General features: G+C 49.3%; 1 protein-coding gene across 1 annotated transcript in view; it reads left to right on the forward strand.

The window, feature by feature from the left end:
• NRXN2 (neurexin 2) overlaps window positions 1–27,158 on the forward strand; it is a 428,827-nt gene that overhangs the window by 178,074 nt on the left and 223,595 nt on the right. Inside the window, exons 9-14 of the mRNA XM_070951426.1 lie at window positions 3,274–3,300; window positions 6,582–6,701; window positions 10,819–11,203; window positions 12,740–12,930; window positions 20,196–20,369; window positions 23,595–23,714. Of these exons, the coding sequence (XP_070807527.1) occupies window positions 3,274–3,300; window positions 6,582–6,701; window positions 10,819–11,203; window positions 12,740–12,930; window positions 20,196–20,369; window positions 23,595–23,714 (1,017 nt within the window). The remainder of the gene's footprint in view (window positions 1–3,273; window positions 3,301–6,581; window positions 6,702–10,818; window positions 11,204–12,739; window positions 12,931–20,195; window positions 20,370–23,594; window positions 23,715–27,158) is intronic.

Here is a 27,158-nt window from a genome sequence, read left to right on the forward strand (position 1 = left end):
AGCCTCTGGGAGGGGGAAAATGGCTTCCCCAGGCTCCAGAGGCCCTCTGGAGGCCAGAAGCGGGCCCGTTTCCGGCCTTCCTGAACTTCCAGTAGGCCTGTTTTTCGCTCTCCCTGAGCCTCTGCGCGTGCCCTGCATCCAAAACGGGACTCGTGGGGACTCCTAGGAGAGGCGGGGCAAGGTGGGTGGGGCAAGGTGGGCGGGGCCAGCCAGGAGTGGGATTTGGGGGTTCTCTGAACTGCACAGAATCTTAGCTAGAGGCTCTCCCGAACCCCCAGTGGCCCAGCCCTGATCCTAATGAAGTCTTTTTCCCTCTTCCCCTTATTCAGCTGAGGGCTCCTCATCCTTTTATCGGATGTTCTTTAGGCAGCATCTCCTTCCATCCAAGGCCATTCTCACATTCCGTTACAGTCACACTAAGCCCTCTGGCCGTTAAGCAAAACAAACAAATAAATAAATAAATAAATAAATAAATAAATAAATAAATAAATAAATAAATAAATAAATAAATAAATAAATAACATGACTGTGCTGGACTAACGACATCCCTTCCCATTTAGTTGTTAAGCAAATCACTGTCAAGCAAGACGCCCTGTGACGGCGACTTGCAGTTTTGCTGCCATCTTTCTCATTGGCTCTGGACACGACTATTATAAATGCGAGGATCGGTTGCAAAGCTGTTTTTTTTTAAACCTTCCTAACTTCTAACAACTGTTAAGTTGGTAAGCAAGGACTACTTGTAAAAATAATTCAAAACGCTCTTTTAGTCAGGGCTGGTCATAACGCCCCAATGGATTTTTTTTACTCATGAGTAATCCCACGGATTTCCTGGGGTTTGCCTGCTTTTTCAGCAAATATCGCCGTTAGTTGCAATCCACGGGAAGCGAATAAAACCCAGCCAGAAATAAAGGTTTCTAAAGCCAGCAGCCGAATGCCTGATCTCGCTTTCCCTGGTCTTTTCCCCCGGGGCACTTTGAGATCCTGCTGTGATCCAGGTGGATTTTGATTCCTCAAATATAACACACCCACCCACCCACATAGATTCCCCCCAAATCTACTCAGATTTCTCTGCACCTGGGATGGGATGAAAAGAGGCAGCCTTGCGAAACAGGTTCATCGACCAGCGTCCCCCCCCCCCCCTCGAGGGTCAAACACGGGTGCAGAGTTTAAGCCTCTTTCTTGGGTGGGAGCAGGGGTGGGATTCAAAAATTTTAGCAAGGGGTTCTCTGCCCGGTTGCTGGGTGGGTGGGGGGCATGGTGGGCATGGCCTAGTCGCTTCCTGCACCACAGTGGGGAGGGTGTTTTTGCCCTCCCTGGGCTCCGGAAGCTTTCTTTGAGCTTCTGGGAGGGCAAAAATGGCCTCTCCAGGCTCTGGAGGTCCTCTGGTTCGGTCCTCTTCCCGAACTTCCAATAGGTCCGTTTTTCACCCTCCCTGAGCCTCCGTGCACGCCCTGTACTTAGCTGCATCCAAAACGGGCCGCATGGGGACTCCTGGGAGTGGCAGGATGGAGTGGGCAGAGCCAGCCAGGAGTGGGATTTGGGGGTTCTCTGAACTGCACAGAATCTTAGCTAGAGGTTCTCCTGAACCCCTGCGAATCCCCAGCATCCCATCCCTGGGTGGGAGGGTCCTTCCCTCCCCGCCTCTTGCTAGCCAGGGAAGGGCAGCTGTCCTCTCTCTCTTTCTCTCCTGACCATCAGGCTACCATTTTCATGGCCGGGCTGAGAAAGAGAGCTGATTCTGCTTCCTGGATCACTCCCGTCCCTCCCTTTCGTTGTGGGTTTTTGACCCTTCATTGGTGCATAAAAAGCCAACCCAGAGCAAGCAGCCACAGTGACCCAAACTCAGTCTCTCTCTCTCTCCATCCCCCACCCGCAATCTTCCCTGTCCTGCTTCCCAGGACATTCCCCCCCCAACCGCCCCCCCCCCCCCCGCCCCGGGAATTTCTGCCTTCTTCCCACAAGAGAAGTTTCTCGGTCCTGTGGCTGCTTGCACCCACTGCTCTGCCGAGGTTGACGGGACGCCGTGGCCCAGCTGTGCAGCTTGCAGAAAGGGTGTGGGTGGCAGTCCATTCGTCTTGGGGGACGGGGAGGCATTGAGCTGGGGTGGGGGAGGAAAGGCTGCCGCTCCCCAATTTCTCCCCCCTTTCTCTGCACAGCTGATCATGACAAGGGAGCCGCTTGCCAGCGCCGAGAGAGCCCCCAAAACTTCGATGGGTGAAATAAACCGGCAGCGTTCAAGATTGGCATCAGAAGTTCTCATGGCCGGTTTCTTGGGACACCGCCCGCCCCCCTTCTCCAGCCCCCTAATTTGGGACTGTGCAAAATCCTGCAGTTTTCAAAATGCTTGCCATGGCCCAGGGAGGGCCCCCTTTTGGGCACTGTCCAAAACTGGGCATACGTGGATGGCAGCGTCTCTCAACCACTTTGAGCCACTTTGAGGCGGGTGGACTTCAACTCCCAGAATCCCCCAGCCAGAAAGCTAACCTCATCAGGCACGGAAGATGCCACCCATCCCAGTGGTGAAATCCTCTCAGTTCGCACCGGTTCGGGCGAAACGGTAGTGATAAAAGCTACCGGTTCAGCGAACCGGTAGTAAAAAAAAAAAAAAGCTGCCGGTTGATCCGAGCGGATATTTCTGATGATCAGCTATGCCACGAGATTTATATTTGCTAGAAAGCAGGAAATCCTGCTTTCTAGCGAATCTAAATAGCGCGGCACAGCTGTTCCGCCCCTCGCTGTTCTACTTACCTTGTTAAGTGTCCTTTTTCGTGCATTTGGCACGCACTGCGCAGGCAGCGAACAGGTGGCAAACTGCGGAGGATTACACCACTGAGCCATCCTGCCAAAATCGCCTGCCGTCTTTTGTGTTGTGCTGGCTGGAGGAATTCTGGGAGTTGAAGCCCACTCGCCTTAAAAAGTGGCCAAAAGGTTGAGAACAGACTGGCATTAGGTGGGGATAAGCCTACTCCCTGCCCCCACCCTGAGGGCTTCTGGTGGTGCCGGTGTACAAAACAGCCAGAACCAAATTGGGGTGTCTTTGTGTCTTGGATCGAGAGGCTCCCGGCCTCCTCGATTCGCCAGTTGGGATCCTGGCAGCCTCCTCGGTGCCAACGCAAGTGTCTCCCTCGTGGCGTGCCCGTCCCCGGATGGTGGCCTGCATTTGCTGTATTCTTTTTTTTTGGGTGTTTGGTGACAAAATGTTTCCTTGAAGGATATAAAACTCTCTCGTTCTCTTCTCTCTCTCCCCCTCCCCTCCCCGGGCCCCCGTCTCAGACTGTGTCAGGATAGGCTGTAACCCTAGTAAGTTGCCTTCTCATTGTTTTTTTTCTCTCTCTCTCTTTCTCTCTCTCTCTTTTGGAATCTTTCTCTTTCTCTCTCTCTCTCTCTCTCTCTCTCTCTCTCTCTGCATCCATGTTTACAAGCCCTCCTTTTCTTCAGCTCGCTTGCTTTGAAACCCGGCAGTTTGGGGCCTCACTCCCGCCCCCCTCACACGCTTGGTGCTTGTGCAAGAGGAAACATGTGTGCGTCTGTGTGTTTGCATGTGTGGCTGTGTAATGAGGGGGAGGGAAGCTTTTGAGGGAGGGGGGCCGAAAGATGGAAGAGGAGATGGGGAGGAAAGGGTTAGAGGCTGGAAAAACGGAAGGAATTGTGGAGTCTCCCATCTTTCGTAAGGAAACTGTAATGTCCTTGGTGCTCTCTGAGCTGGGTAGTTTTCTTGAAGATGTTTCATGACCCAACTAGGTAACACCATCAGTGCTAGAAGGGAATGAGTATAAACAAATGGCTTGCCCTGTCAGTGTTGGTTGGAGTGATGATGTTACCTAGTCAAGTATATGTAAATATGCTTCAACGTGGAGACTCTGGAAAGAGTACAGAAAAGAGCAACCAAGACGATGAGGGGGCTGGAGGCTAAAACATACGACGAACGACGGCAGGAACCGGGTATGGCTAGTCTAGTGAAGAGAAGGACCAGGGGTCACATGACAGCAGTCTTCCAATATCTCAGGGGCTGCCCCAAAGAAGAGGGAATCAAGCTCTTCTCCAAAGCCCCTGAGGGCAGGAGAAGAAGCAATGGATGGAAACTCATCAAGGAGAGAAGCAACCTAGAACTAAGGAGAAATTTCCTGACAGTGAGAACAATTAACCAATGGAACAGCTTGCCACCAGAAGTTGTAGTGCTTCATTACTGGAGGTTTTTAAGACGAGATTGGACAGCCATTTGTCTGAAATGTTATAGACTCCCCTGCAATATTATAGTGGTGAATTCATTAGTAAATCCCCTATTGATTGGGGAAAAATGAGCAAACAGAGGCAGGATGATCACCAACCTTTATCTCCCATGACACGCTGCCAAAGACCTACTTGGCAAAGCCACACAGAGTCCAGAATCAAACAGAGATGCCGACTGGGAACAGAATTAGCAACGTTGCTTTCCTGCAAAGGGCCCACGTGCTGCTCTTTTGCTGCTCTTTTAAGCCTTTTGGGAGGGGCCAATCATATCCAGGTCTTACTCCTGAGTCGTCCCTTTTGTTTTAACTGTCCTTGCTCTCTGGCAGCTCTGCGCATGCGCGCACTAGGAACAGGCTCCTCCTGTTCCTCTGCCTCTCTGATGTCCAATTCTGGAGGCTCCGTAGTCCGCACATCACTCCCAGATGGCCCTGGCCCCATCTCTGCCTCCAACATAGAGCCCTCGTCCGAGCCTTCCCCAGACTCCAGGACTGGTCCATGTTCCTCCCCAGCCTCCTCACTGTCCGACTCCAATGCCAGCTCCGCAGGCTGCTGGCGGACCACAACACTACGTGAGACAATCCAGGAGCAAATACAGCAAACAGAGATTTTTTTATTTTAAATAGTGGTTTGATCTACAAAGAATATATACATACACATACTTTAGTCAGACCTCAAACAATCAGCAATTATAGCACGGAAGCACACATGGAGAGAGAGAGAAAGAGAGAGAGACACACCAACAGGTCCTCTTCTTATGACAGGCTCTTAAAGTGATATCATCCCAAAAACCTTGCTGACTCATTCCCAGCATTACATCATTGTAGCAGCTGGTCAGTTCTTAAAGCTTTACCCTGACAAGATGGCCTCCTTCTTTTCCATGGATATTTCTAATCTGCTCCAAAACCCATGGTGCAAAGATTCCTGAAGATGGAAATTGCCCGGCAATTATTTCGGCAAGATTTTCCCGGGCGCTGCCACACGGGAAGAAGCTGCTTTTCTGTCTGCTTCCTTTCATCGTCTTCTTGACTTGCTCTGGAGGGTCAAGATAAAAGTACAGAAAGAACACCCCCCCCCGGGGGTCTTGGCCGGGATCTATCCCCCTCTACCCACAATCCCCTTTTTACTAGCCCTCCCTCCCCCCTCGACAGAAGCCTGCCTGGCTCACAAGAGGCTTCCAAGAAGGGATTGGACTGGCCATTTATCAAAAATGGTGTAGGGCTGCGATGGCGAACCTATGGCATGCGTGCCAAAGGTGGCAGACAGAGCTCTCCCTTTGGGCACGCACGCCATCGCCAGCTGCTCTTCTGGTTTCCTGCACACACATGCGCGTGGCCAGCTGGACTTCGGGGGTGCCAGAGCACCGGAAAACGGTCTGAAAATGGCCCGAGAAACTGCCAAAAAACAGGCTGTTTGGGGGGGCGTTTTTTGGGCCATTTCAGGCTGTTTTTCGGGCTAAAAACTGCCTGAAAAAACTGCCTGAAAATGGTCTGGAAAATGGCCTGAAAATGGTCCAAAAAACAGCCTGAAAACGGCCTGAAAATGGTCCAAAAAAACAGCCTAAAAACAGTCCCAAAAATCGCCAAAAATGCCCCCAAAACAGGCATGTGCACTGGCCAGCAGGTTTTTGGGTTTCCAGCGCTCTGGCGCACGCACCTGCACACACATGTTGCATTCCCGTTTGGGCACTCGGTGCCAAAAAAGTTTGCCATCACTGGTGTAGGGCCTCCTGCTTGGACAGGGGGTTGGACTAGATGACCTATAAAGTCCCTTCCAACTCCATTAATCTAAATCTAACTCAAGACCCTAGACAGGTATGCCCCTTGGCCCGTAGAAGGATGCTCCGGGCTCACACCGGTTGTCAGGTGAGCCTGGCTGCCAAGTCCTGGACACGCACTAATCCTTAGAGGCAGCTGAGTCGGGGAACTGGCAGGCTCTTGGCGAGAGAGGTAGAGGTGGAGTTTTAGGTGTGGGGTTCCGGAGGCTGGGGAATTCTGGGACCTGACCCCCGTGCCATCTTAAAGGGGAAACACCAATCTAAAGTGTGCATTTATCAAAAATGAGGAATTATGAGGAATTAAGGTGGCGGCAACCACACCAACGTGGGACTTGTCTGGAGCGTGTTTGAATGCCCGTGCTTGCTTTCCGAGGGCTGTGTGTGTAAGTAAGTGCGTGTGTGAGTGTATACACACACCGCAGGGTGCTGTGAAATTGTTGGATGGGAATTCTCTGTCTCTGGGGCTGCGTTCCCTAATGGGGGGGGGTTTGTTAGCGGGAGGGTGGGGAACCCAGCCGCTCTCCGATAGCCCCCCCCCAAAAAACAGCTGCTCTTGACTTCACCATCCTGCCCACAGGTAAAGGGCCAGAAACTCTCTTTGCTGGCCACAAACTCAATGACAACGAGTGGCACACCGTCCGGGTTGTCCGGCGTGGGAAGAACCTGCAGCTGTCCGTGGACAATGTCACCGTGGAAGGTAAGCCAGAGTGGAACAGAATGATGCTTGTGAGACAAAAGCTTGTGGCTTCGCACAACTCCTTGGACCAGGGCTCTTCCAACCTTGGGCACTTTAAGACTTGTGGACTTCAACTCCCAGAATTCCTCAGCTTTGCTGGCTGAGGAATTCTGGGAGTTTGAAGTCCACAAGTCTTAAAAGTGGCCCTGCCTTAGACAATGCCTTAGACTTATGGCCACAATCGGGACCGGAATTTGTGCTGCTAAGCAAGACAGTCGTGCCCGATTTTATGACCACTTTTCTCATGGTTGTTAAGCGAATCGCTGCAATGGTTAAGCCAGGGGTCGGCAACCTTAAACACTCAAAGAGCCATTTGGACCCGTTTCCCACAGAAAAGAAAACACCGGGAGCCACAAAAACCCTTCCCGTGCCTGACTATTTCTTGAGCGGCCACAAAACTAGCATATGTAGTTGAATTAAACGTTCCATTTTCTTCTGAAACTTTTCTTTTCTTGGATTTATCCATGGTTGGCCTACCGGGGGTTGAAAAGCTCAATAAATCCCGTGCCGGCAAGTGTCACACATTGGCAGCTGTGAGTGATATTTTGAGTGACAGAGAGCCGCAGCAGAGGGGTGAAAGAGCCACATGTGGCTCCAGAGCCGCAGGTTGCTGATCCCTGGGTTAAGCGAATCACGTGATTGTTAAAGCAAATCTGTTGAGCCAATCTGACTTTCCCCCCCGTTGACTTTGCTTGTTGAAACTCTGGGAAGGTCGCAAAAGCGGATCTCACAGGATCTCAGGACGCTGCAGCTGTCATAAGTATGAGTCAGCTGCCAAGCGGCTGAATTTTGATCACGTGACCCCCCCCGGGGACGCTGCAACGGTCATTAAGTGTGAACAATGGTCCTAAGTCTCTTTCTTCAGTGCTGTTGTAACTTCAAACGGTCACTGAATGAATGGTTGTAACTTGAGGACTATCTGTATATAGGTAGCCCTCAAGTAACAGCAGTTCGTTTAGTGACCGAAGTTACAACAGCGCTGAAAAAAGCGACCGGTGACCGTTTTTCACACTTATAACCGTTGCAGCGTCCCCCATGGACACATGGATCCAAATTCAGAGGCTTGGCAACTGACTCACACTTACGACGGTTGTAGCATCCTGGGGATCGCGTGATTCCCTTTTGTGACCTTCTGACCAGCAAAGTCAATGGGGAATCCGAGTTCACTTAACAACCGTGTGACTAATTTACTAACTGCAGAGATTCACTTAACAACTGTGGCAGGGAAGGTCGTAACATAGGGCAAAATTCACTAAACAATTGTCTCGCTTAACAACATAAATCTTGGGCTCAATTATGGTCATAAGTCGAGGACCACCTGCATTTTCTTCCCTCTGCGTTAAGACAGAGGTGCATCAGGTGAAGTGAGTGTCGCCCAGCTCACAAATATTTCCACATTGTGATAAAAAAGCGCAGCTGGAAAAGGAGCTGCCGGATTTTGGGGCATTAAATAAATTTAACACAATTCTGCTCTTAACCTGCGTTCATCTATCTAGATAGATAGACAGAAGACAGACAGATAAAGATAGATGATAGGCAGATGATAGATAGATGACAGATAGATAGACAGACAGACAGATACTGGATAGATAGATAGATAGATATGATACACAGATATGATAGATAGATAGGTAGGTTGATAGGTAGACAAACAGGTAGACAGACAGGTAGATAGATATGATAGACAGACAGACGATAGATGGATAGGTAGGTAGGTAGGTAGGTAGGTAGGTAGGTAGGTAGGTAGATAGATAGATAGATAGATAGATAGATAGATAGATAGATAGACAGAAGACAGACAGATAAAGATAGATGATAGGCAGATGATAGATAGATGACAGATAGATAGATAGACAGACAGACAGATACTGGATAGATAGATAGATAGATATGATACACAGATATGATAGATAGGTAGGTTGATAGGTAGACAAACAGGTAGACAGACAGGTAGATAGATATGATAGACAGACAGACGATAGATGGATAGGTAGGTAGGTAGGTAGGTAGGTAGATAGATAGATAGATAGCTAGACAGACAGACAGACAGACAGACAGACAGACAGATGGATCAGAGGGAGAGAAGATAGATAGATAGATAGATAGACAGACAGACAGACAGACAGACAGACAGACAGACAGACAGACAGACAGACAGACAGAAGACAGATAGATAGATAAAGATAGATGATAGGCAGATAATAGATAGATAGGAAAAGGAGCTGCTGGATTTTGGGGCAAACTTAAATTTAACACAATTCTGCTCTTAACTTGCGTTCACCTGGGAGTGGAAAATGAACCATTGCCGTTCTTCCTTTTGGCCACAAGAGGGCAGCAAACATCCTCAGACAACGGCCCCTTTTCTTTTCCGGCCTCCAGAATCTTAAAACTATCACCCGCTTTGGCCACTAGGGGGAGATTCAGATCAAGCAATCAATCTAGGAGTGGAAATAAAACAGCTGGAGTTTGGTCCAGCTGCCATTCTCCAACATTTAAAAAAAACAAAAAACCTGGTTTGCCGTGTTGTGGCTTTTTGCACGCTGGACATATCCACCCGTTTGTGGCTGTGTACACAAACAGGTGTAATTGTGGACTCGGCTGGTGTGATTAGTATTTAATTCAATTCGATTTCATGGGCTCATGCATGAATTATCGGATCGTACAGAGCTGGAAAAGCAGATTTAATTCAGTCATCAAGTGAGTGACGCATGCAAATCCAGCCCACAAAAATTAGACTGGGATTAAATAGCAATGAGGAGGATTGATAGCAATTACAGGTAGTCCTCGATTTACAACAGCTCGTTTAGTGACCGTTCAGAGTTAACAACGGCACTGAAAAAAAGGGACAATTTTTCCCACTTACGACCATTGCATTGCATGGCCACGTCATTTACATTTAGACGCTTGACAATTGACTCATATTGCAACACCCCGGGATTATGGGATCCCTTTTTGTGACTTTCTGACAAGCAAAGTCCATGGGGGGGAAGTCGGATTCACTTAACAACCGTGTGACTCATTTAAGAACCGCAGTGATCCGCTTAACAAATGTGGTGAGAAAAGTGGTAAAATGAGGCAAAACTCCCTTAACAGATTTCTCACTTAACGACATAAATGTTGGGCTCGATTGTGGTCGTAAGTGGAGGACTAGCTGTAATCGCAATGATGATGGTTAATAGCATTACTGCCTGGATTCAGAGGGGCGAACGGGGACAGAGAAGGGAACCTGGAAACAGAAGTGGACAAGGGAATATCCACCTGTCTGAAATGAGCAAGGGGTTGGACTAGAAGATCTCCAAGGTCCCTTCCAGCTTTATTCTGATTGATTGATTGATTGATTGGCATGGTATAGGACCGTGATGGTGAACCTATGGCACGCGTGCCACTTGTGGCACGCGAAGCCATATCTTCCAGCACGTGAGCCGTTGCCTTAGCTCAGCTCCCTCGTACATGCATGTGCCGGCCACCTGATTTTCCGGCCTTCCGGGCCCACCGGACGTTGGGAAACAGGCTGTTTCTGGCCTCTAAGGGGGTGGGGAAGGCCATTTTTGCCCTCCCCAGGCTCCTAGGAAGCCTCTGGAGCCTGGGGAGAGTGAAAAACGGGCCTTCCGGTCCCACCGGAAGTTGGGAAATGGGCCATTTCCAGCCTCAGGAGGGTCTCCGGGGATGGCTGGGGAAGGCCGTTTTCATCCTCCCCAGGCTCCTAGAAAGGCTCTGGAGCCTGGGGAGGGCGAAAAAAACGGGCCTTCCAGTCCCACCATGCCATCGTGTGCCAATAGCGCTCACCCCCCCCCGCTTTTGGCACGCAATGACAAAAAGGTTAGCCATCACTGGTATAGGATCTCCTGCTTGAGCAGGGGGTTGGACTAGCAGACCTCTGAGGTCCCTGCCAACTCTATCCTGATTGATTGATTGATTGGTGCCGAGGAGGCTTTGCCAGGCTCCTGGAAGCCTCGGCGCCATGCCACCCGCTTTCCTACTTAAGCCTCTTTTCCGGTTTTTCCTGGGCGCGATTTCCTCCCTCCCAAGGCCTTTGGCATGCTAATATTTTGCCCTCTCGCCCTTTGCTCGGCCCAAGCAGGGCAGATGGCGGGCGCCCACACCCGCCTGGAGTTCCACAACATCGAGACGGGCATCATGACGGAACGGCGGTTCATCTCCATGGTGCCTTCCAACTTCATCGGCCACCTGAGCAGCCTGGTCTTCAACGGGATGCCCTACATGGACCTCTGCAAGAACGGCGACATCAGCTACTGCGAGCTCAACGCCCGCTTCGGCCTGCGCAGCATCATCGCCGACCCGGTCACTTTCAAAAGCAAAGCCAGCTACTTGGCGCTGGCCACGCTGCAGGCCTACGCTTCCATGCACCTCTTCTTCCAGTTCAAGACCACGGCCACCGACGGGCTCATCCTCTTCAACAGCGGCAACGGCAACGACTTCATCGTGGTGGAGCTGGTCAAAGGGTGAGGCGCCACAGAGGGGACGGACGGAGGGCATCGGCCCTCAGGCTCTGCTGGGGCCCGGCTAGGCTGGCTTTGCTGCCAATGTCAATGGTCACTCTGCGTCCTTGGCCATGTTGGGGGGAGGGGGGTTTAATCCCACCTCCAGGACAGAATATGCCCCCCCCCACCCAGAACAGCCATTTGCCCACTGGGAGAAGATTTTGTTCCATCCTTGCTGCCCACACATGGTGCCCCCCCTCCCCGAGCATCTGTTGGTCCTTGACAAATTCTGCTTTAAAGAAACATCCTTCCTTCCTTCCTTCCTTCCTTCCTTCCTTCCTTCCTTCCTTCCTTCCTTCCTTCCTTCCTTCTTTCTTTCTTTCTTTCTTTCTTTCTTTCTTTCTTTCTTTCTTTCTTTCTCCTTCCTTCTTTCTCCTTCCTTCCTTCCCTCCTTCTCTTTCTTTCTTTCTTTCTGGCAATGATCAGGCCTCGTTGTTAGCTTTCACTGAATCAAGGGCTCCTTCCTTCCCTCCTCCCTCCCTCCCTCCCTCCCTCCCTCCTCTTGCCCTTCTGCTTTTCTTTCTTTCTTTCTTTCTTTCCTTCCTTCCTTCCTCCCTCCCTCCCTCCCTCCCTCTCCAATTCTCCTTCCTCCCTCCCTCTTTTCCTGCCCTTCCTCTTTTCCTTCCTTCCTTCCTTCCTCCCTCCCTCCCTCCCTCCCTCCCTCCCTCCCTCCCTCCCTCTTTTTGCCCTTCTGCTTTTCTTTCCTTCCTTCCTCCCTTCCTCCCTCTTCTTGCCTTTCTGCTTTTCTTTCCTTTCTTCCTCCCTCCCTCCCCCTTCCTCTCCAATTCTCCTTCCTCCCTCTCTTTTCCTGCCCTTCCTCTTTTCTTTCCTTCCTTCCTTCTTTCCTCCCTCCCTCCTTCCCTCCCTCTTTGCTTGCTCTTCCTCTTTTCTGTCTTTCCTTCCTTCTTTCCTCCCTCCCTCTTTTCTTCTCCCTCCCCCCCCCCACTCTTTTAAGGAATCCCAGCCAAGCCAAATGACCATCTCAGATTTTTCCTCCCCTCCCTGCACCCGCCAATCTTCACCCTCTGGGCTCTCCAGGCACTCAGTCCCCAGCCCAGCCCTGGGGTCTCCTATTGCAGGCGGAGGATAGAGATGGCCGTGCAAGAGAGGCCCCTGTCTTTACGGAGGTCCAGGCATCAGAGTTTAATCTCCTCCACCTGCCCTTTTGGAGTCAAATGGCTCCCTCGGTGCCCTGGGAAGAGGCCTGCTCTGGGTTGGCCTTTTCACCCTCCTCTCCGGGGAACAGCCTTGTAAGATGAGGCCCTTGGAGGCCAAAATAAAAATATAAAATATTTATGCCCGGTGAAGGAATTGGACAGGAATTCTCCACCTTGGTCCAGCTGTTTTTGTCTGGAGGGTGTGGCTTGGCTGGCTGATGCGAGTCACCTACTTCCCATGTTCTCATGTGGGCTGGAACGGTAGAATCGATTGAATTGAATTAAATCTCTCTCTCTTTTTTTCCCACCCCTGATTCCTCCTGCTCTGGCCACCCGGTAGGTACATCCACTACGTTTTCGACCTGGGCAATGGGCCGTCGCTGATGAAGGGGAATTCAGACAAGCCAGTGAACGACAACCAGTGGCACAATGTCATTGTGTCCCGCGACACTAACAACGTCCACACGCTGAAGATCGACTCGCGCACCGTCACACAGCACTCCAACGGAGCCCGCAACCTGGACCTCAAAGGTGACCCACGAAATTCCCACAACGTGGGGGTCCTCCAGGGTGCCGAAAGGGCAACTCCTAGCCAGTGGTGAAATCTAAAATTTGTTACTACCGGTTCTGTGGGCATGGCTTGGTGGGTGGGGTAATGTGACTGGGTAGGCGTGGCCAATTTTTGGCGAAGAGGTTGTAAAAAAATGCTTTTAAATGCCTCTGACGAGCCCAGCTGAGTTGCCTGATCGGCAGAGGCTTTTTTTCTTTTAAAAGCCTCTGCTGATCAGGCAACTCAGCTGGGATCGTCAGAGGCATTTAAAAGAAAAAGAGCCTCTGCCGATCAGGCAACTCAGCTGGGATCGTCAGAGCCTTTTGAAAGCATTTTTTCTACAACCTCTGAAGAGGTTGTAGAAAAAATGCTTTTAAAAGCCTCTGACGAGCCCAGCTGAGCCGCACGATCATCAGAGGCTTTTAAAAGCATTTTTTCAGCCGAAAAGGTGGTAGAAAAAATGCTTTTTTTTTTTTTTTAAAAAAGCCTCTGATGATCACGCAGCTCAGGTGAGCATGGGGGGGGGGGGCAGGGAGTTTTGCTACCGGTTCTCCAAACCACCTGCTTCCATCGCTACCGGATCGGGCGATCCGGTCCAAACCGGGAGCATTTCACCCCTGCTCCTAGCCCTGCGGTCAGAACTACAGAACCCATAACCAGGGGATAATGGGGAGTGCCAAATTCTGGAAAGCCATCAAAAGTCATCAAAGCAGCAGTTCCTGGTTTATGACACCAGGGGGCGACATTTACACCTTCAAAGGGAAGAAGAAATTGCAGGCCAAAATCAATGATGGCTCTTAAATGCAAAGTTTAGGAAGGAAGAAATATATTACAGGCAGAAATATATGACGACCGCAATTGAGCCCCAAATCTATGTTGTTAAACCAGACATTCGTTAAGTGAATTTTGCCCCACTGTATGACCTCCCTTGCCACCGTTATTAAGTGAGTCACTGCAGTTAAGTGAGTAACCCGGTTGTTAAGTGAAATCTGGCTTCCGCATTAACTTTGCTTGTCAGAAGGTCGCAAAATCACTGCAGCCGTCGTAAATATGGACCAGGACACTGCAGCCATCGTAAATATGAACCAAGCATCTGAATATTGATCACGGGGATGCTGCAATGGTCGTAAGTGTGAAAAACGCTCATAAGTCACTTCTTTTCAGCATTGTAACTTTGAACGCTCACTCTATGGATGGTTGTAAGTCGAGGACTATTCTGGCAAAAACGTGCTGGGCACAAGAACCTATTTAATCATCTAGTTTTTCCTTACGATATGTTTTATTTCTGGAAAGCGCCACCCCGTTTGATGACTCGGGACCAGGTTTGCGGTCCCCAAAACGGAGCTGCTTCTAACGCAGTTGATGATTTGGCCAGATGTTTGATGCCACTCGCAGCATCTGCCCTGGCGGGCCTGATCCTGCCCTGCCCCAAAACTAGCCTGTTCCTTTTTTTTTTTTTTACCCAGTTCTCAAGTCAACCCAAAGGAAGAAAAATTGTGTATTGAGCCGGAAAGGGATAACAAGTAATACTTTCGTAGAGCTCCATTCTGTGCGACGTGTTTATTTGTGGCTCAGGGAAGGGTTGGAAAATTAGGCTTAGCGAATTTGCAGACGACTCAAATTCAGGGGATAGCAAACACCTTAAGGGAATTCGGGGAGATCTTAAGAAATTAGAAGAACGGTGGAAACATTTGAGATAACAGAATAACAGAGTTGGAAGGGATCTTGGAGGTCTTCTAGTCGAACCCCCTGCTCAAACAGGAGACCAAATGGCCGCCCAGTCTCTTCTTAAAAGCCTCCAGTGTTGGAGTACTCACAACATCTGGTGGCAAGCTGTTCCACCGGTTAATTGTTCTCACTGTCAGGAAGTTTCTCCTTAATTCCAGGTTGCTTCTCTCCTTGTTTAGTTTCCATCCATTGTTGCTTGTCCTGCCTTTGGAAAATAAATTGATCCCCCCCCCCCTCTTCTTTCTGGCAGCCCCTCAAATACTGAATTAATATTAATCTCATTAAGAATGATTAATGTTAATAATAATGGATTAATATTAATCTCATTAAGAATGGATTAATATCATTCATCTCATTAATACCTTTTTATTATTATTGGATTCTTTTTCTGCAGTTTTCTTGGCACATTCGCCTCCAAATGGAATAATTCATTGTATATCTGACTGAGAAATATGAAAAGCCGAACAAGAATCGGAAAAGACGGCCAATCAAGTCTAGGGGTTTTTAATTAGGGGTTCAGGACCTCTTTGGAAATCCATGGCTAGATTTTAGGAAGTCAGTGGCCTTGGATTGGAAAAACATTTACAACATTACTTTTTACTGACGTCTAATGAGATTTAACTTTTTCGTTCAATAATCTGCGTAGGCAGCAAAATCATTAATGGCCCCTGGACTCTCTAAATGTTTGCTCACCTCAATTAAATTCGTTATCCAGAATTAGTATATGAAAAAAAGAATGTTGTTATTGATTTAATGGGGTAATTAAGAAGCATGGATATTACTAGATTATATATTTGTTCGTTGTTGTTATATTTGGATAACCGTATTTGAAAATAAATAGCTTCCTGTCTATTGATGGATGGATGGGTTGATCCAGCTTCTACGTTGGCCTGCCTATCCAAAGAATTATTTTATCTGATTGCATTTAAATACATTTCGCTGAGAAGGAATCTGTGGGTTTCCTCTGGCACACAAAACTTTAAGCATTTCTAGTTTAGTCCAGCCCCTGACTAAGGGTGACATGATAATAGTATTTCAATATTTTTATTTATTTATTTATTTTTATTTATTTTTATTTTTCATATTTGTATACCGCCCTACTCCCGAAGGACTCAGGGCGGTGAACAGCCATAATAAATACAAATACATATAGAAGTTAAAAATTTGAGGGGCTGCCACAAAGAAGAGGGGGGCCCAATTATTCTCCAAAGCCCCTGAAGGCAGGACAAGAAGCAATGGCTGGAAACTAACCAAGGAGGGAAGCAACCTGGAATTCAGGAGAAAATTCCTAACAGTGAGGACAATTAACCAGTGGAACAGCTTGCCACCAGACGTTGTGGATGCTCTAACACTGGAGGTCTTTAAGAAGAGACAGCACAGCTATTTGTCTGGAATGGCATAGGGCAGGGGTGTCAAACTCGATTTCATTGAGGGCCACATCAGCGTTGTGTTTGACCTCGGGGGCTGGGAGGGGGAGCATGGCCGACGTGGGCCGATCCTTCGCTGTTTCCTGGGTGGCCCTGTGGGCCAGATCTAAGCACTCCGTGAGCTGGCCCTGGCCCTCAGGCCTTGAGTTTGACACCGCTGGCACAGGAACTCCTGCTTAAACAAGGGGTTGGACTGGATGACCTCTAAGGTCCCTTCCAGCTCTATTCTGATGGAAACCTATCAAGGAGAGAAGCAACCTAGAACTAAGGAGAAACTTCCCGACAGTGAGAACAATTAACCAGTGGAACTGCTTGCCTCCAGAAGTTGTGAATGCTCCAACACTGGAGGTTTTCAAGAAGAGATTGGACAGCCGTTTGTTTTGACATGATATAGGGCCGTGATGGCAAACCTATGGCACATGTGCCACAGGTGGCACACGGAGCCATATCAGTGGGCACGCAAGCGTTACCTTAGCTCAGCTCCGGCGTGCATTCAGGCCTTCTGGGCTCACCAGAAGTGCGCAAATGGTCCATTTCCCGCCTCCGGAGGGCCTCTGGATGGTGGGAAGGCCATTTTCACCCTCCCCAGGCTTCTAAAAAGGCTCTGGAGCCTGGGGAGAGAGGAAAACGAGCCTTCCGGTCCCACTGGAAGTCGGCAAACGGGCAGTTTCCAGCCTCCAGAGGGTCTCCGGGGGGTGGGGAAAGCCATTTTTGCCCTCCCCAGGCTCCTAGAAAGGCTCTGGAGCCTGGGGAGGGCGAAAAAAACAGGTCTACTGGGCCCACCGTGCCATCATGTGCCAAAAGCGGGGGGAGTGTGAGGGGGTCACGCGTGCATGCTCGGGGGGGGCATTGAATTATGGGTGTGGGCACGCGCGTGTGCGACCCTCCTGCCCTCCCCCTGCTTTTGGCACGTGATGGCAAAAAAAGGTTAGCCATCCCTGATCCAGAGGTTAAAAAAAAAAAAAATTAATTGCTTCTACAATTGCAAAAGGGAAGCCATACAATGGAGAGAAGAGGGACGTTTGCGGTTAAGGTCTCAGTGGCTCGTAATCTGTCAACGGAGATGCTGAACTTGCCGCCAATTTATTCGGAACGACGAGCGAGAGCGTTCGGCGCATAGCTTTCACCGAGCGAAATATCAACTGAAACGGGCAAATGTTTTGCTTGGAGGGAAGGGATACTCTGGGGGGGGGGGGTTAAATTAGCTTTTAAGTGTGACAGTTTGGATACGGTCTTCTGGGTTTTTTTCGTTTGTTGTTTTTTTTTTTTTTTTTTTTTTTTAGAAAAAAAACCCTAATTCAATAAGCTAAACGAAAGGAATCCAGAGCATAACAGAGGGAGAGAGAGAGAGAGAGAGAGAGCTGGAGACATCATAATTAATCTAATGTGGGCTGTGACCTTTAACAAAACTGCTCTGAGCGCCTCTCAAAACCTTAAGGAAGGAAGAAATAATTTAAAAAGAAGAAAAAAAAAAAAGCACTTTGGGTCTAAGCAAAAAAGCTGCATTTTGGGCTGGGGGTGGGGAGAAGGTGACATCTTCCGGATCTGTGGCAGAGGTGGTATTCAGCCGATTTGCACCGGTTGGTGGAAATTTGGCCAAGGTCGCCGAACCGGTAGCGGCGGCCCCTGAACTCGTCCCCTGGTCACCTCTCGCTCGCCCCGGCCGCCATGTTCGTCGCCGCCATGTTCTTCGCGCACGCGCATCCCATTGCCTTGGGATGTGCATGTGTCAAGAACATGGCGGCAACGGCAGCAGCTTTTTCCGCCGGTACTTTTCGGCGGCCTGCGACTAGCTGCCACAGCTGCAAAGCAGCTCTCAAAGAGGGGAGGTTTCTTTGCCAGCTGCTTTCCAGCCGCCGGACCGTGGACCAGCCGCCGCAGAAGGTAAGCAGCCTAAACAAAGAGGTGGTGGTGAGGGGAGGAAGCGGGGCTAGGGCCAAGGCTGCTAAAGAAGGGGAAATGGGGGCGACTGGCGAAGGGAGGGTGGGGGTAGATAGGTGGAAATTCCAAAAAATTTGCTACTTTTTCCTGTAGGCGTGGATAGCTGGGGGATCATGTGACTGAGCGGGCGTGGGCGTGAGTGACGTCAACTTGGCCATGCCCACTCAGTCACATGTGCCCCCCCACCCACTCACCAAACTGATAAGTGAAAAATTTTGAAGCCTGCCACTGGTTGACAGACTCCCACGGGGTCATGCAGGGGTCACTTTGTAGGTTGTGTTTTTGAGTCCCAAGCTTGGTTGAGCCTTGCTGGGTGATGATGTCATGAAAGGGGCAATTCCTATTATGGCTCTACCCGAAGGAGGGTAGATCTTCGTTATGTAGAATAGACTGAGTGGGCGTGGGCGTGAGTGATGTCAAGTTAGCCACGCCCACTCAGTCACATGCCCTCCCCTCCCCACCTAGCCACGCCCACCGAACCGGTAGCAAAAATTTTTGAAACTCACCACTGATCTGTGGGTTGATTTTTTCCCCCTTGGAGGGGTGGGTCTGCCGGGGTTGATAGAAGCTGTTGTGTGTTGGAAGTGCCTAACTTTACAAGGGTATCCAACTGGGGTTTGTCTAATGCTGGTCATCCTCGACTTACAACCATTCATTCGTTCGAAGTTACCACGGCACTGAATAAAGTGACTTATATGACGTGCGTTTTTCACACTTACGACAGTTGCAGCACCCCTCCCGGCGGTCACGTGATCAGAATTTAAAAGCTTGGCAGCTGGCATGTTCTTATGACGATTGCTGTATCCCGGGGTCACGTAATTGCCTTTTTTTAAAAAAAAAAAATTATTAAACGTTTTGTAAAAAACAAAAAGAAAGCTTTAACATTTTTTCTGTTTCAACAGTCTCTCAGCAGTCAAAAATTTCATACTTATACATTTTTTCCTCCCTTATTTCTACTATATCTTTTATACATATACTTCTAACATATATTTATTTATTTACCTATATGCATAACAATACTCGTGTACCCACTTTTATTTTTACAATTTTTGTTTCCTCATATTAGCAATTATACTTCAACTCCTATTTCAACCATTATTTAATTTTTCCCTTCCTTTTATCTCTCTCCTCCAACAATTCATACCATTTCTCCCACTCTAAGTAATATTCTGTTTCCTCTTTTTCTTGTATCTCCTTTGTTAATCTGTCCGTCTCCGCATATTCCAAAACGTTTCTGATCAGATTATCTTCGGATGGTATATTATCATTTTTTTCAATTCTGAGCATAGATTATTCTTCCCTTTTGACCAGCAAAATCCATGGGGAGGCCAGTATCGGGGTTCCAAGGAATAACCCCAAAACAATCAAAACTCTTGAGTCTTGGCCTAGAGTTTCCTCAAAGCATACAGTAGTGGCCAAAATTGTGGAAAAAATACACTTTGGGAAAAGTGTAGTTTTGAGATTTGATGGCTAATAACACCACTTTTTTTTTTTTTTTGGCGTTTCAAGACAATCCTATTCCACTGCTGGAATGGCCTGGGAATAGCCCAATAGCCTTCACCCAATTGAAAATCTATGGAGCCGACTCAAGAAACTGGTTAGTCAGAAGCAACCCAGCAATAAAACCCAGTTAATAGAAGCCATCCTTCAATCTTGGTTTCACATTAAAACAGCTACAGAACTAAAAGACTTGGTTCACTCCATGGGAAGAAGTCGTAAGGCCGTCATTCATTAAAGGCTACCCAACGAAGGATTAACCAACATGGGGATCATTTTTGCAGATCTCGTTTTTTCTACAGTGATAGACAGACAGACGATAGATAGAGATAAGTGATAGATAGATAGATGATAGATAGGTAGATACATATGATAGATAGATAGACAGACAGATAGAGATAAGTGATAGACAGATGAGAGAGAGAGAGAGAAATAGACAGAGAGACAGACAGATAATAGAAATAGAGATATAGAAATTGAGATAGATGGACAGCACCTAGAAGGTAGAGGACAAGCAGACAGCATAGATTGACAAATAGTTTTCCAAGACCCCCTTCCGTGTCTGAAAGAAGGGGAGCCCCCGCCTTGCCCCCCCCCTCCCACCCCCGGGAAGGGCACCAGGGCTGCTAACGCCCCTCTCTTGGGCTTCACAGGGGAGCTGTACATCGGAGGCTTGAGCAAGAACATGTTCAACAACCTGCCCAAACTGGTGGCCTCTCGGGACGGTTTCCAGGGCTGCCTGGCCTCCGTGGACCTCAACGGCCGACTCCCAGACCTCATCGCCGACGCCCTGCACCGGATCGGGCACGTCGAGAGGGGCTGTGACGGTGAGAAGGCGAAGGGGCGCAGGCAGAGGGGGGGGGGGCTCAGCCGTGTGTTGCGTTGGTTGGTTGGGTTCACGCCCAGCGGTCAAGATAGAGGCAGAGGGGGGGACAGGGGAGAAAAGGGGAGGCGGGAAGGAGAAAGGGCCAAAAAGGCAGGAACCCCGAGCAGATAAAAGAGGCCGGTTGCCTTTGGAAGCGCTGCAAGAACGATGGAAGCTGGATTTGGGCAGAGTAAAAGAAGGGGGAACCCAACGCCTGTTTTTCCCCAGGCCCCCTCCCCGTTCAGAAATGGAAAGTGGCCATTTTGTGGCAGGGCAGGTTGTCCTTGAGAAGGGAGCAGGAACAGCCTCTATTTCTTTCCTTTCTTCCTTCCTTCCTTCCTTCCCTCTTTCTCCTTCCTCCCTTCCTCCATTTCCTCCCTTCCTTTCCGTCCTCTATTTCTTTCCTTCCTTCCTTCCTTCCCTCCCTCCTTCCTTCCTCCCTCCCTGCCTCCCTCCTTCCGTCCCTCCGTCTCTCCCTTCCTCCGTCTCTCTTTCCCCTTCCTCTTTTCCTTCCTTCTTCCCTCTTTCCCTTTCCTCTTTTTCCTTCCTTCCTCCCTTTTTCCCTTTCCCTTTCCTCTTTTCCCTTCCTTCCTTCCTTTCTTCCTTCCATCCTCCCTCCCTTGCTTCCTCCCTCCCTCCCTCTTTCCCTTTCCTCTTTTCCCTTCCTTCCTTCCTCCCTCCCTTCCTTCCTCCCTTCCTCCCTTCCTTCCTCTGTCCCTCCCTCCCTGTCTTGCTTCCTCCCTCCCTCTTTCCCTTTCCTCTTTTTCCTTCCTTCCTTCCTTCCTTCCTTCCTTCCTTCCTTCCTTCCTTCCATCCATCCATCCATCCATCCATCCATCCATCCACGAATTAACCTGTGACCCAAAGTCAGCCAATGACCAACCCTTTGGGCCTTGCATGTTCTGTGAATGAGGCCTCTTGGCCGTCTGCGTCTTTGGTGAAGAGACCTCTAAATTGGGTGGGTGCTTGTCATCAGCCTTTGTCTTCCCTTTCTGGCGTTCGCTTCTGTGACCGCACCTCGGCTTAGACAACACACACTAAGTGGGATAGAGCTGGCCTTGTCTGCCACTTGTCTGGGGGTTGGCTAATTTGAATGAACAACTTCCGACTATATTGCAGCCTTCCGTGCCATCCCAGCCAATTAGTTCAATCAGTAAGCTATGATTAAGCAAAGGAGAGCCGGCTTGAGTACTAGGCTAGGTAAACATCTGTCCACATCGCAAATGCAGGTGAGGACATTAAGGTCCCCTTATCCCAACATTACGTGAACACAGTGATGGAGTTTGCATAACACCAGACTTCATCAGATCGAGCAAAAACCTGAATGGCTCGTTCATCAAACAGGCCTTGGTTGTGTTAACTTATCTGTTTCTGGGGAAACAGATTCGTGCACACATCCAAATGAGTGAATCCAGACAGGAATTTAATTTCGTTCACCTGGCTTTAGAGCCATTGTTTCTCAACTTTTTTAAAAAAAGAGGTGTGGACTTCAACTCCCAGAATTCCCCAGGCAGCATACTGGTAGTTGAAATCCACACGTCTTAAAGCCAGTGGTGGGATCCTACCGGTTTAACAACAGATTCAGCGATCGCGTGCTTTGTGCGTGCGCTGTGCATGCGTAGTTTTATGAAAACTTACCTTCTACGTTACCGCTGGGAGGTAACACAGCTGAGGCGTGGCAATCCAGTGGTGGGTTGCCCCCAGTTCAGACCTGTTCGCAAGAACCAGTAGTAAAACTGGCGGGAGGCCCCACCCACTGCCCTGGATGTGGTCATCGGTGATCTGCGCATGCGCCCGAGCGAAGCGAGTGCGTGCGTGATTCCGTTGCGAACCGGTAGTAAAGGTAAGTAGAACCCATCCCTGCAGCAATCCGTTCTGCCGCACAAATCAGCTGAGAAGATATAGGTCAGTAAAGTGCAGGGCCGGGTGGGCAGCTGATTGTCGGAGTGAACTGGTTCGCTCCCAGCTGATCGCCGGAGCTACCAGTTTGCTCGAACCGGTCTAAACCGGTAGAATCCCACCTCTGCTTAAAGCATGCTGGCTGGGGAAATTTGAGACTTGAAGTCCACCCATCGTAAAGCATACTGACTGGGGGATTCTGGGAGATGAAGCCCACCCATATTACAGGATGCCGGCTAGGGAATTCTGGGACTTGAAGTCCACACCTTTTAAACTATGCTGGCTGGGGGATTCTGGGAGCTGATGCCCGCCCATTTTATAGGTTGCTGGCTGGGGAAATTTGGGATTTGAAGCCCACCCACTTTAAACCATGATAGCTGAGGAATTTTGAGAGCTGAAGCCCATCTTTTAGGTTGCTGGTTGGGGAATTCTGGGAGTCAAAGTTCACGTCTCTTCAAGCGGCCAAGATTGAGAACTCCGCTTTAGTGTTTAACGTTGTGTGAACACACCTGCCTTTGCCCCCCTCCCAATACAGCTCAGTGGGGCCCAGATTTTCCAAAGCAAGTTCGCATCTCCGGGGAATTTAACCTGTAATTCTCAGGGACGTTTGCAATGCCCTTCCTTGGTTGCCGCTCAGCCCTGATAGTAGTGGTCTGGCTTGGAACTGTCGGTTCTGACCTAGGCTTCCCAAGAGCATGAAGCAGATTCCTTGTCCCAACAAAAACCCCTTTTATATTAAGTTACTGTGAAATCCTCTCATTCACATCCAGCAAAGTCTTTCAAGGGAGAATTTACAGTCACAGACTTTATCTGGCTTGGAGAGCTGCCAGGCCGATATCTTCAAAATTTGGCAAGGAGTCACAGAGTCACGAACCAATTAAGCAAATTAATTGTCTCCTGCAAACTCCACTCCCCTTTCACTCCTCTTTATTCCCTCTGGGAGGGGCCATTCACCGTCCACCTGTGGGTCCACCTGTGGCTTTACTCCTGAGTCGACCCTTGTTCTTTAGCTGTTCCCTTCGTCTGGTAACTCTGGGCCTGCACACATCGGGAACAGGCTCCAGCTGTTCTTCTGCCCCACTGATATCCGACTCCGAAGGCAGCTGATAACTGTCAGACGGCCCTGGCCCCCTCTCTGCCTCGGATGCAGAGCCCTCATCCGAGCCTTCCCCAGACTCCAGGACTGGTCCATGTTCCTCCCCAACCTCCTCACTGTCTGAGTCTGCCACCAGCTCCGCTGGCGGGCCACAACACTGTCCATTGACTCTGCTTTCTCCTCCCTCCCCAGGCCCCAGCACCACCTGTACGGAGGACTCCTGCGCCAACCAGGGCGTCTGCCTTCAGCAATGGGACGGCTACACGTGTGACTGTACCATGACCTCCTACGGCGGCCCGGTGTGCAATGACCGTGAGTAGCTGGAGAGTTGGGAGGGAAGGAGAGTGGACGTTGGGGGGAGGGAGCGGCCACAGGAACACTGTCCTGCCAAGGGGTTTCCAGATGGATGGGTGGGTGAGCCCCCTACCCCTTTGGGATAAAGGGGTGTTTCTGCTCAGCCTTTAATCGGAGCTCAACAAAACCCGGGGACGATTCTGAACCAGATCCCTGCAAATGGATCCTCATTAAAACGTGGCTGCGGGACTCGAATTCTACGAAAGGCAGGTTCTCGGGGGCGTCTCTTTGATCTGGCTTGTTCTGCGTGCCGAGATGGCAGATCTCCAAGGGGAGGAGAGGGGAGGGTAGAAGAGATACATGGGTTAGGGACAGCTCCCTCCCCACGCTTCCACTCCAAAAGGCACACTTGTAAAAAAAAAAAAAAAACAGCTACCCACTCATGCCACAAATCACCTTTGGATGCACTTGAGGGCTGAGCCTTGAAGGAAAAAGCCAGGAACTGGCCACCCTCCGTGGAGTTCCACCCAGTTTCCCCTCCGTCTTACGCTCGTCCTTCCCCCACACTGGGGAGTCGGCCCGCTGGAAACCTCGGGAGTGTTGTGCTACACAGTGCCTGAAGACCAACAGGTTTGTCAAAGGGGGAGGCTGATGTCGAAGCGGTGAATGTATTAAAAGAAAAAGAGAGAAGGAAGGTGGGATAAAAACTTCGGAAGGCAGAAATGCAAGGAAGAGACCATGTGGGGAGTAGGCTGGGTTTTTTTCTCAACCTCACAGCAACTTTAAGAAGTGTGGAGTGCAACTCCCAGAATTCAGGCTGGCTGGGGAATTCTGGGAGTTGAAGTCCACCCATCTTAAACCATATTGACTGGGGAATTCTGGGAGTTGAAGTCCACCCCTCTTAAAGTTGCTAAGGTTGAGAAATACGGGGTAGACAGTGGTGAGAGACACAAGATCTGTGCAGTCTCAGCCACCCAATGCGGGTTTGCATTCTGGATGTGTTTGCATCATTACCACCCTTACCGCCTTCCTAACAGCAATAACAATTTAAAATGTTTATACATTTGCCCCAACACGTCTTTTAAGCATCCTTCCTTCAGAGTGTTATTTATTTACTTGTTTGCTTAGTTGCGTTCTGGGACCTTTTATTTCTCACTTGCTCGCTCCTGAATGAATGTTTGGATTTGGGTTTTTTTTTTTTTCCTTTCTTTTTTTCTTGTTGTGCAAGCATTCAGAGCTAATGAGAAACAGAAGGTTGGGCTTTAAATGCCGCTTAAAAAGAGAAAGAATCTGTGTGTGAATCAGCAGCAGGGTTAAACCCCATGGCATCTGGTTGCAGATATTCTCTGGAGGGAATCGCTTGGAAATTACCGGGATAAATAAATCCTTGGGGAGCCAGTGATCTCAGGGTGAAGTGGCTGCCAGCAATGAGACAGCAAGATTGTTGTGAACCGAGGAGAACCTTTCAAAGTTTGTTTATTTACGATCACGGATCAAAATAAGCAGAGTGGGAACAAAGGATTCGTAAAACAGGAGAGGGTGGGTAGATTTGGGTTTCTATTCCATTCTGCGCTTTCTGTGATTTGAACAAATATTACCCTGTTTCCCTGAAAATAAGACCCAACCAGAAAATAAGCCCTAGCATGATTTTCTTTTCAGGATGCTCATAATATAAACCCTACCCACCAAATAAGCTCCAGTTAAGATTGACAGTCGGATGGATGCATTTAGTACTGTATTCCCCCCGAAAATAAGACCTAACCAGAAAATAAGCCCTAGCATGATTTTTCAGGATGCTTGTAATATAAACCCTACCCCCAAAATAAGCTCCAGTTAAGATTGACAGCCAGATGGATGCATTTAATACCGTATTCCCCCCAAAAATAAGACCTAACCAGAAAATAAGCCCTAATGCATCTTTTGGAGGAAATATTAAGATAAGACCCGGTCTTATTTTTGGGGGAAACACACCTTAATTATGAATATATTTTCTCCCCGAAAGCATTGTGGTAAACGTGCGGGGCCTCTACTCATGTCTAAACAAAATTTAGCTTAAAATGCCTCCCTTTCGCCCGTTTTCAAAAACTTGTGGGTTTTTTTTTTTTTTTTTTTTTTTTTTTTGGGCTGCTCTCTCCGAGCAAAGAAACGCATCGGAGATTTTGGAGAAGCAAGAAGCCTGAAAGATAATTACAGGCACTCTGTTCATTAGTCTGAATCAGATTACCGTAGTTTTTGTCGGAGCTCATGAAAACTAAAACCGCTTCTGTATTTTTTTTTGGGGGGGGAAGGGGTCTGTTGATTAAACCCCCTCACCCTTTTTGATGGCAAACCCGAAGCAATGCTTTAGGGAGCGAGTTGTGAGGAAATATTTTTGCCGCTCTACCCCAAGGGCGTGGCGTCGTGCAAATTGCCAGTCGGGGAAGCAACGAGATTAGAGGGGGAGGGGGTGGTTTGCCAGAAAATCTTGACATCTAAAGGTTAAAGTAGGAACAACATCAGCAGGGGTTACCATCAGTTCGCTGTGCGCGGGCTCGTTTTGCGTGTGCTCTTCCTGTGAATGTGCCCGGCCTCAAAATCATCCCTGTTCTAACCTCGGCTTCCCAAGCGCACAAAGCAGACTCCTTGTCCCGACAAAACCCCCTTTTTATTGAGTTACTGTGAATGTCTTTTATTCACATCCAGCAAAGTCTTTCAAGGGTGAATTTACAGTCACAGACCTTATCTAGCTTGGAGAGCTGCCAGGCCGATATCTTCAAAACTTGGCAAGGAGTCACGAACCAATTAAGCAAACTAATTGTCTCCTGCAAACTCAACTCCCCTTTCGCTCCTCTTTTATTCCCTCTGGGAGGAGCCATTCATCGTCCACCTGTGGCTTTACTCCTGAGTCGACCCTTGTTCTTTAGCTGTTCCCTTCATCTGGTAACTGCATGCGCACACTGGGAACAGGCTCCAGTTGTTCTTCTGCCCCACTGATGTCTGACTCCGAAGGCAGCTGGTAACTGTCAGACGGCCCTGGCCCACTCTCTGCCTCTGACGCAGAGCCCTCATCCGAGCCTTCCCCAGACTCCAGGACTGGCCCAGGTTCCTCCCCAACCTCCTCACTGTCTGAGTCTGCCACCAGCTCTGCTGGTGGGCCACAACAGTCCCTAAATAGGACAGCATAGAACTGGGGCAGGTGGGCAGGCCCACCCATGATCTCTGCTACCGGTTCGCCTGAACTGGTGCGAACTGGCTGACTACCACCTCTGAACAACATTTGTCATAATTACCTGCCTGTTGTAAAGTGGATTTTAATGGCAGCCAGCAAGGGAAGGCTTTCATGGCTAAGGCGGGACTAGAACTCACCGTCTCCTGGTGATTGGCCCAAAGTCACCCAGCTGCCTTTTAAGGTGGGACTAGAACTCACTGTCTCCTGGTGATTGGCCGAAAGTCACCCAGCTGCCTTTCATGGCTAAGGTGGGA

The sequence above is a fragment of the Pituophis catenifer genome, unplaced genomic scaffold, assembly GCF_029215685.1.
Source record: "Pituophis catenifer annectens isolate HBS135680 unplaced genomic scaffold, rPitCat1.0.hap2 SCAF_10, whole genome shotgun sequence".
NCBI lineage: Eukaryota > Metazoa > Chordata > Lepidosauria > Squamata > Colubridae > Pituophis > Pituophis catenifer.